Raw genomic sequence first — 10,117 nt, 5'->3', positions numbered from 1 at the left:
TGTGTGTGACGCCGCACTGACAGGCATCTGAGAACGGCTCGATTTGAAAAAGGGGATATTATTTTTACAGATTAATTAAAAACCACTGCATGGATTTTTATCCTTATAGGGTAGATTTGTACATACACTGACAACACACATTAATGTTCAAACAACATGAAAAAGTGAACTTAGCATCCGATGACCCCTTTAAAAATAGTTCATACAGAAAAATGCTAGTCACTTTTCAGCCTATTCAGACTGCTCTTAAACTGTTCCTGTACTACTATAAATAATTCTTAATTCTGACTTTCTTTTTTAAACTCTCTTCACAGGACCAGTAAATGTATCATTGATGAAATAAAGTACTTTCCAAGCATTGTAAGTCATAACTGTTGCCATGATAAATGATAAATAAAAGCATTGATGTGAATTTTTAAAAATGTTTATTTTTTTCCACCATGCACCTCGGTGTGTGTGTGTGTGTGTGTGTGTGTGTACTTGTTTTTGCTACATTGTGGGGACCAAATGTCCCCACAAGGATAGTAAAACCTGACATTTTTGACATTGTGGGGACTGGCCTGTGGTCCCCACAATGTTAAAAAAATTATTAAAAATAGTAAATGATGTTTATCTGAAAATGTAACAATACAAACGTTTTCTGTAAGGGGTAGGTTTAGGGTTAGGGTTGGGTTAGGGGATAGACAATATCGTTCAGTCAGTATAAAAACTATAGAAGTCTATGGAAAGTCCCCACAATTCACAAAAACAAACGTGTGTGTGTGTGTATGTATATAAGATATATATATAAAATACATGCACTGATGACTATTTCAAATGCTGACAATAATGTTATTGACTCATCTATTACATTTTTATTTCTATTGAAATAAAATTGTTACTAATTACATCAACATAGACAAACTCAACATCACCCCAATATATATATATATATATATATATATACACTACCGTTCAAAAGTTTGGGGTCAGTACATTTTTATTGCTTCTTTTTCTTTCTTTTTTTTTTTAAGAAATTAATACTTTTATTCACCAAGGATGTATTAAGTTAATAATTAAAAGTTTATTAAAAGTTCATAATAAATAATTTACATTGTTATAAAATATTTATATTTTGAATAAACACTGTACTTTTTAAACTTGTTATTCATGAAAGAATCCTGAAAAAAAAAAAAATCACAGGTTCCAAAAAATATTTGGCAGCACAACTGTTGATATTATCCAACATTGATCGTTCTAATAATAAATCCGCATATTAGAATGATTTCTGAAGGATCATGTGTCACTTAAGACTGGAGTAACAGCTGATAAAAATTCAGCTTTTCATCACAGGAATAAATTCTATTTTAAAGTATGTTAAAATTAAAAACATTATTTTATACTGTAAAAACATTTTGCAATATTACTGTTTTTTTTCTATATTTTTAATCAAATAAATGCAGCCTTGATGAGCATAAGAGACTTCTTTAAAGACTATTACAAGTCTTACTGACCCCAAACTTTTGAACGGTAGTGTATATATATAATTTTTTTTTTTTTTTTTTTTAATTTTATGCATTCCCTGGTAATCAAACTCATGCTAACCTTGCTAACGTGATCAGTGTGAAAATCATTTTGTTTTTAATATTTTAGTGATTAAAACAAATGGCCTACTATGTTTTTAAATGTACCCCTTGTGAAAATAACTACAACGTGATGAGGATCCCAAAAACAGACCCGTTCTGAATCGTTCGCGAATTAGTGACTCTTTGGAATCGGTTCTTTTTGGTGATTCAGCCAGGTGTGCAAAGTCTGCAGTCTAATTTGATTCGCGATTCAGTCAGATTTGTTCGAACTGCTTTCTCATTGAATCACTTGCTTTCGCAGTCACTATACACAGAAGGTTAAGAGGATATTCAACGACATCGGCTGAAATAAAAAGGTAAGATTGGTAACTTTGAGAAACTTTAGGAAGCGCTGTGTCATGTGAATGTGCCGTTGTGTGGCGCCTTCTACTGCTTTTATTTTCTTTCCTTTTTCTATGTGTCAGGCTAGATGGATGTCTTAGACCCCAGCGCCGTGTTTTCTCACACTGTCTTAGACAGTGTCTAAAGAAAGAGAAACATATACCATTGCGCAACAAATTGTGCTCTTAGCACACGAACGCCTTTGATCTGAAGTCACGTGCCTAGAAAAGTCTAGGCCTGTGTACAATAGATATGCATTAAAAAAAAATTATATATATATATATATATATATATATATAATTTATTTATTTATTTATTTTTTGTCACGTCGTTTTATTCAGTTCTTGTTTGCGCAAAGAGGCCTGTACAAGGTAAAAAAAAAAAAAAAGAAAAGAAAAAAAAAAAAAAGTTACTATGCATTGAAAAGACGCCTAAGACTTTTTAACTTAATATTTGTGTTGCTTCTGGTGATCGGACTAAAATAAATAAATAATAAAATACGTAAATAGTAAATGAAAGTAAATGAACGAATAAATAAATAAAAATAGAAATGACTATGGAAAAGTTACATTTTAATGGTAAACTAGTGAAAATCACTATATTGCTTAACCACTGTTAAGCAATGCTGAAGAAGAGAACACTGGAAATTCATTTCTTCAATAAGCATAACGAGTGCAGTTCATTGTGATTTTTGTGTTTGTATTGACTTACAGTAGCATGAAAGGACTGTTACTGCATTTACTTTTCCAAGGTACAGTGTCTGTTTTTACAGTCATAATATAAGTTTGCATACGTAGTAATACAATAGTTAGTATTTCCAAAATGCGGTGTCATCAGAACAAACTGAATTTGTGTGGTTTTTACTGCTTGAGAAGTAGGGAGACCAGGGATGGTTGTAACATTTTTGACATTTCTGTTTGGGGTTCCTTTAGGCCAGTGCATTCAAAATGTGATTCAAACTAGTTACAAGTGTCTGTTATTAAATGACGTAGCTTTTATCTTTGCAGCACAAACAGAAAATGCATGAGGAGTGAAATGTTAGTCTGGGTTAGTTGTAACATACCCTGGGGTGAGACAGAAAAATTTTGAAAGCTTTTTATTGTGTGTTTAAAGGAGAAGTCCACTTCCAGAACAACAATTTACAAATAATTTACTCACCCAAGATGTTCATGTCTTTCTGTCTTCAGTCGTAAAGAAATTATGTTTTTTGAGGAAAACATTTCAGCATTTTTCTCCATATAATGGACTTCATTGGTGCCCCGATTCTGAACTTCCAAAATGTAGTTTAAATGCAGCTTCAAAGGGCTCTAAACGATCCCAGCCGAGGAAGAAGGGTCTTATCTAGTGAAACGATCTGTAGTTTTTTTCCGGAAAATAAAAATTTTTATACTTTTTAAGCACAAAAGCTCGTGTACCACAGGCTCTGGGATGCGCATCCACGGCGCTACGAATTAGTGATGGGTCGTTCTTGAATGATTCTTTCATTTTGAACAAATCTTTAATGTGACTCCGGAAGAGTCACATGCACAACGTCCTATTAGGTTCTGTACTGGAATTAGTTCACCTGTTTCGAGTCTTTGGGTTTTTCGAGTCGTTCGTTCATCTTATGGGGCTGTCACGTGATGAACGAACGACTCAAACCCGAAAACTTGTCAGATAAGAGGTGAGGTGGGCTAATCATAGACTAAACACCCAGACAAACAATAAATGAATCTTTCTGTTTCTTATAGCATTATAGTTTTGTCTTGTTTGTAGTGTGATCAACGTTTGTTCAAGCAGTAGATGTGTTAGATGTAACACGTAACATTTTAATTATATTTTGCTAAAATGAACGAAATGACTCAAAAACATTCGTTCATTTTGCTGAACGAGACTCAAAGGTCCTTTTGATCCGTTTTTTTGGATCATTTTGCCTGTGTTTTTGCCAGGTGCATACATTTTGGCACAGGTGTGTATTTTCATTGGAATTTTACTATTTCACCCCCATTTGCTTTAATAAATCTATTTTGCACTAGGTACAAAAATAGTTCCTCTCAGGACCTTAAGGACAAAAATGTCCCCATTGAAACCCATTAAAACTGCTTTTTTAATCACAGTGCCATTTAACTGTAAAATGATGCAGTTTTTGTTAATAGACTTTCATTCTGTTGGCAGGGCTTCAAAATTAAATTTTTTACAATTTTTTTTTTTTTTTTAGCAGATGGTGACTTTTTTTTTTTTTTGGCCAATAAAGCAAATACTCTCTTTATTCCTGTTTTCTGCTTCTGCATATTATAGAGCCAATTTGATAAATAATGCAGCTATAATTGAGTGGGTGTGTTGGTATGGATGTCAGAGTGTGGTCTGTATGCATGTCATAAAAAAATTGTGTGTGTGCTTGTAATATTTGAGAGAGACAAACTATACTGCAAATCACAAATCCAACTACTGTGTGCACCAGTGGAGTTTTTCTGGCATCTAATGGGGAAAATGTGGTACTGCGCCCAAACTAAATCTTACTGAAAGCTCATTTTTTGAGATATCAACCTCAAATTTGGAACATAACTTGTTTAGATTTATGGCTTTGATAAAACGTTTCATAAAATATATTTTTTGCATAAAACATTGTTCATAAAGCATTTTCATAAACTTAAACCTGCTTTGTTTTAAAACTACTTCAACAATAATCCACCATGGGTCTTCTCCTCATGGGTCTTCTCCCAAGCCTCAAATTTTTATGACAGTTTTTGACATGAACATTTTTGTCCACTAAAGACCTATGTGTAACTTTTTTTTTTTATTATTGACGCACAAGGGTTAACTTTAATGAGTTAAACTACAAAGCAGGAACTGCCATCACAAAAAAAATCGAAGGATAAGAAGTTATTTTATCTCAAAACTAGTTTTTCTCCTCTAAAATCTGCCGTGTCTGCCACAGGGCTCTGCTTCTTTACATGTACAGTAAGAACTAAACTGAGAATGTGTGAAGTGAATTAGGTGATTTGTAACTTTATTTGAGAAACTGGAAGGGTTTACAACTGCCCCGTGTTACAGCCATCCCAGGTCTCTCCTACATGCCAATAGAGCGACGCTCCTTAACCCGAACCCACATAGAAGAATCATTTAGATTTTCATTCATTGCTAAAACATGACATTCAAGTTTTTTTTCTTTCTGTCTGACATCCATCCATCTGCTTCCGTGTAGTGTGACAAGCGCTGCACATTGGCCGCATGCTCATGGTTGCCAGATTGCACACATTCTAAATATCCATTTAAGTTTAATATTCATACAAGTTTAACTCTGGGTTGTTAAATCTGTTGATATTTGGCAACTTTGTGCATGCTAAACGAATGCGGCCGCTTGTAACAGAGGCTAAGGTAGAGTAATAGAATTTTTTTTTTGTACTTTAAAAAAAAAAAAAAAAAAAAAAAAGCTTAAACAAACACTTATTTGCGTTCTCAAATATTGTCCCACAGGTGTGCTAATGTATGATGTTTTGGCATGGGAAGTGAAAATGCCAAAAGACATTCACGGCCTCAAAGGTTCCTGCTTGGTTATACCATGTTCTTACTACTACAGAACAGACCCACCCAAAAACCCACATAGAGTTGTGTGGTATCAGTGGCATTTTTTACAGTATCCTTTAGTTTACGATCCATTGCATCCAAATGCTGTCACTAAGAAGTTCAGAGGAAAAACTGATTTATTTGTAAACTCAAGTTGGGATTGCAGTCTGCTGATCAAAAATCTGGATCAGGTCCATCATGGAGAGTCATTATATGCATGGATTGACCCTGAAAACGTTGGCTGGCGCACCTACAGGTTTTATGAGGTCACCTCCACAATTGTTGTGGACGGTATGTAAATGTTTTTTATTCAGATGTAACATAATAAACAGAATGCTATCGTGCATTTGTGTGGATGCTGATGTACAGTTGTCTTTATAGTTATCATTCTTGATGTGAACAGGATTTAACTGTGATGTTTCTGTCTGTTTTAGCAAGTCCACCGCAGCCTAGCATCAAGATCTATGGAGGTTTATGGATAGGTGACACCATCACAATAGTGTGTTCGACTTTCCACACGTGTCCATACAGCAAACCGAACATCACTCTCAACAATATTGAGGGATCTGATGAAACAGACAATGAGCATGTTGAAGACGGCCTGTGGAAATTCACTCTGACACGCACATCTGTCACAAATGCAGAAAACATGACTATTGAGTGTACTATAACATATTATGGTGGCATAACAGTTACAGCTATGGAGAGCAAAAATGCAAAATGTACGTTTTCTGTGCAGTTATAGAATGCTTGGTATTGTTATTTATTTTGGCCTTTAGGATTATCACATATGACGATTTCATAATGACTAATCTCTTTAGTTCCTGACCATGAGGAAGCAGACGTCCCCATTCCACCTAAGACTGATTGGCTGTACATCCTAATGCCCTCACTTGTGTGCATCCTTGCTTACATACTTGCCTGTGTCATCATATACAAGCGTAGACGCAGGTATGTGTTTGTTTGTTCAGGCTAATACTTCAATGAGCATTTTAGTTCTTCACTTTGTCATTATTGATTTTAGACAGACCCCTGGTGATATGCAACGATGTGAAGAGAGGGTATGTATGACCTGTTCACTTCTTTTCATTATGTATATGACAATACTGTCTCTCAAATGAAAGAATAATTTGACAATTGCAATTATAGTTCTCAACAATAGTCTCAACAAATGTTTTTGGGATTTTAGTATGAATATGTTAACCTTAAGGTTATCTATAAGCTAGTGTGCTCCAAAACAATAACAAAATTAGCGTTAACAAGATATAAGCTTTCAAAACTACTATTTCACTTCCGCCAATATGAATCAACGATTTTTCATGAACTTTTTGTCCAATCAAATGCTCTCTAGAATCTGAAGCGTCCCACCCCCCTACACTATACATATAGGGTGGTTTGATTATGAAAAATTTGGATTCGAGTCCGATTCCTGGTTCTGGAATCGATAGGATTCGATTCCAAGAATTGATTCCTCACTGTTTTTTTTTTTTTTTTTTAAGAGTTGAGGAACCTAATTTCGCCATGACTGTAGGATATAAAGGTCTTGGAAAGTAGTCTTATCATAATATGAAGCTTTATTTTTTAAAAAAGTCTGATACATTTCTGTATTTATATTGTAATTTTGCTGCATTGCCCATGAAATTAGTCACAGCCCACAGCGCACTAATGAATGGACGCTCGCCTGTCCATTCATGCACCTTGGCTGATTTAGGCTTGGCATGAATGAATAAATAAATATGACAATAAAACCACCAGTAGGTGGCAACAAGTCCCTGTTTTAATAAATAATTATTGAATCATTCAAATCAAAGGATTCGTTCAAAACGGCTGATTCAGTTACACATTAAACAAGTCAGTTCATCTGAATCAATGGCTAACTCGATTTGTTCAAAAACAGATTCAAGGAACAAAAAAGGAGCAATCGGAGTTGTATTAAAATGTATCCTGGCACTAGCGAATTGATGTGTTTTTGTAAGAAAAATATCCATATTTAAAACGTAAGAATCACTTTAATCTAGCTTGTGCTAACAGAACTTGCTTCTTTGACAAGGGGCGTGGCAGTACTGAAACACCGTCTACGCTGTTCGCCAATCACAATGCAGTGGGACAGCTAACCAATCACAACGCCTTTCGTTTTTCGGAAGGTGGGCCTTCATTAAACCCGGACCTAATCGAGCCTTATGTGCCAGGCTGGGAGAAATGTATTGTAATAATGTAAATTAGGTTAAAAATAATGCGTTTTTCAAACCACCAAGCATGAAAGCATGTTCTAGTACACCCCTAAAACAAAATCAACAGTTTGGAAAAGAGCATAATAGGACCCCTTTAAGTTTTGATATATTTACGGTAGGAAATTTACAAAATATCTTCATGGAACATGATCTTTACTTTATATCCTAATGATTTTTGGCATAAAAGAAAAATCGATAATACAATGTATTTTTGGCTATTGCTACAAATACACACTTAAGACTGATTTTGTGGTCCAGGGTCACATGTATGACTGTGCATTGCAGGTAGAGGCGTCGCTAGTGAGGGTAAAAGTGACACTGAATACCGGGGATCCAGAGCTATTGGTGGGTCCCAAAGGTACCATTGCAGTTTCTACCGAAAAACTTTTTCTACCAACCGCAGTTTTGAGTGGAGAGGACTGTCCTCTCACACCCCAGACTGCTAAATATTGCACGGAGGACTCGGAGGATCCGGAAAGCCCAGCGACGCCACTGTCTGCAGGTGATGGGGGAGATCCGTTTACACAAGAAAGTGTCATGCTAGCAGAATGAATTTGCAAGATCAAGAAGAGAGAGGCACTTGGTCTCATTCACTAAACACCCCGAAGTTCTTTTTTAATCTAAGCTTAGGGACATTTACAACTTTAATTTCTACTATAAAGCAGCATATGCATGGATTTGTGCATGAAGTCTGCGTATGAACGTGATGATTCGTCAATAACTTTCATACTAAAATTTATTCAAAATTTTTGAAAACTGTAGGAACACCTGAAACCACACAAATTGTGAATTAGGTGGGAAGTTCTCCCATGTAAATAAATAGAAATGATCCACATGAATTATTCATTATTAGTGAATAAGAGCCACTGTCTTGTCATGTGCCTTTGAATATCAGTTCAGATAGCATGCACAAGATGTTTAATTTTTTTAATAGCTCACATTTTCCAACAGATCCTAAAACATACTTTTTTTACCCACACAAATTCCAACGTATTTCTTACATATTTCATTTTATTGACAAAATACATAAAACTTTCAATTGCATATGTTCATATTTAATTTGCTTGTCATTTAATCACTCTTAATGGTTTATCAACAAACTCTAAATAAGTATCACCATTTATGAAATGTTTTACATTTATATTAAATGTCTACATAATAAATTTCATATGGTAACCAGATGAATCCTTTGTGTGTAGCTTCTTTGTGTGACAACTAGCCCCAGTCTCCGTTATACTCATACACACACACAAGACTCATAACCAAACATTGATTGTTGCCCTGAACAGTCATTTTTAATGCAAACACAGTGTATTTTCTCACACTGAGAGCGGAAGACAATGAAATCAGTGCTCAAATCGATTTAATTAGCGTGTCTGTTCACACATGACTCATGTATGGAGTCTGAACCTTATGAAGTGATGCTTTATTTTATTGGTTGTTGTCTACACAGCATGCATGGTATTATTGGGGTCTTTGAGGCCCTAGTGTTATCAAATAAAACTAAAGCATTCCTGGCAAGTATATTTAGAACTATTCAAGTGTTTTGTTTGGTGTCCCAAGGCCAAGACGGTTTATTAAAATGACTCAACATCCGGCTTTTCTGTTTCATAAATGAACAAAGTGGTGCATAAATGTTAAAAAAAGGAACAAAAACAACAAAAGTTGTGCTAATAAACACCTGCAGGATCATTCAAGAGAGAGAAACGCACATGGTCATGTTGGAAACCTTTTAATTAGCTCTAATTATCTTAGCAGAGAATGTGGAAGAGCGTGAGAGGATTGGTGTTTGTGAGTGAGAGATCAAAGATTGTGTTCCTGACGGAGCGGCTCAGATAATGAGGCCCGAGAGAGATGATGCGCTTCCAGAGCGAACGCACCAGTCCTGATAAAGCCCGTTAAACTATTAGTGCCTAAGTTATCATAGAGATTCCTCGTGCTGTTACTTCCCTTTTGTTTCCGTGATCTTTAAGTGATTTTAGGTGGTTTTTGAAACCAAGATGCTTTTCGTTGCACTGCCAGTTAAGTTCTGCTAATAGATGAGGAAAGTTTGATCAAAGAGACTTTGCAGATTGCAGTTGCTGCTGTTTGTTTTTTTATTGTAAAAAATGGAAGTTAGTGTTCTCAGCTGTATCATAGTCAACACATGTAGTAGATGTGTTTTCAGTGACTCCTGCTGGGAGAGTGAGACACAAACATCTGTCTGTCTGTAATAGTTGACAAGTTTCCACTTGTTAAAGTTATTAACTACTTTAGTAGTAGTAGTACACTGTAAAAAACAAAACACAATTTGTTGAGTCAGCTTAAAATAATTTGTTACCCCGCTGCCTTAAAATTATAAATTCAGTCAACTCAAATAAGTTTTGTCAACTTGAAATGTTAAGTTGTACTAAG

General features: G+C 35.1%; 1 protein-coding gene across 1 annotated transcript; it reads left to right on the top strand.

Moving 5' to 3' along the window:
- Positions 1-1,807: 1,807 nt before the first annotated feature.
- Positions 1,808-8,884, top strand: LOC127173660 (uncharacterized). Its single transcript, XM_051123567.1, has 7 exons — positions 1,808-1,921; positions 2,660-2,697; positions 5,403-5,783; positions 5,927-6,214; positions 6,314-6,443; positions 6,517-6,553; positions 8,009-8,884. The coding sequence occupies exons 2-7, from the start codon at positions 2,664-2,666 to the stop codon at positions 8,273-8,275; spliced, it is 1,137 nt and encodes a 378-aa protein (XP_050979524.1). The 5' UTR covers positions 1,808-1,921; positions 2,660-2,663; the 3' UTR covers positions 8,276-8,884.
- The last annotated feature ends 1,233 nt before the right edge of the window (positions 8,885-10,117 follow it).

This window comes from Labeo rohita, chromosome 12, assembly GCF_022985175.1.
Source record: "Labeo rohita strain BAU-BD-2019 chromosome 12, IGBB_LRoh.1.0, whole genome shotgun sequence".
NCBI lineage: Eukaryota > Metazoa > Chordata > Actinopteri > Cypriniformes > Cyprinidae > Labeo > Labeo rohita.
The sequence above is the reverse complement of the archived record's forward strand: the minus strand, read 5'-3'. Positions and strand labels throughout refer to the sequence as shown.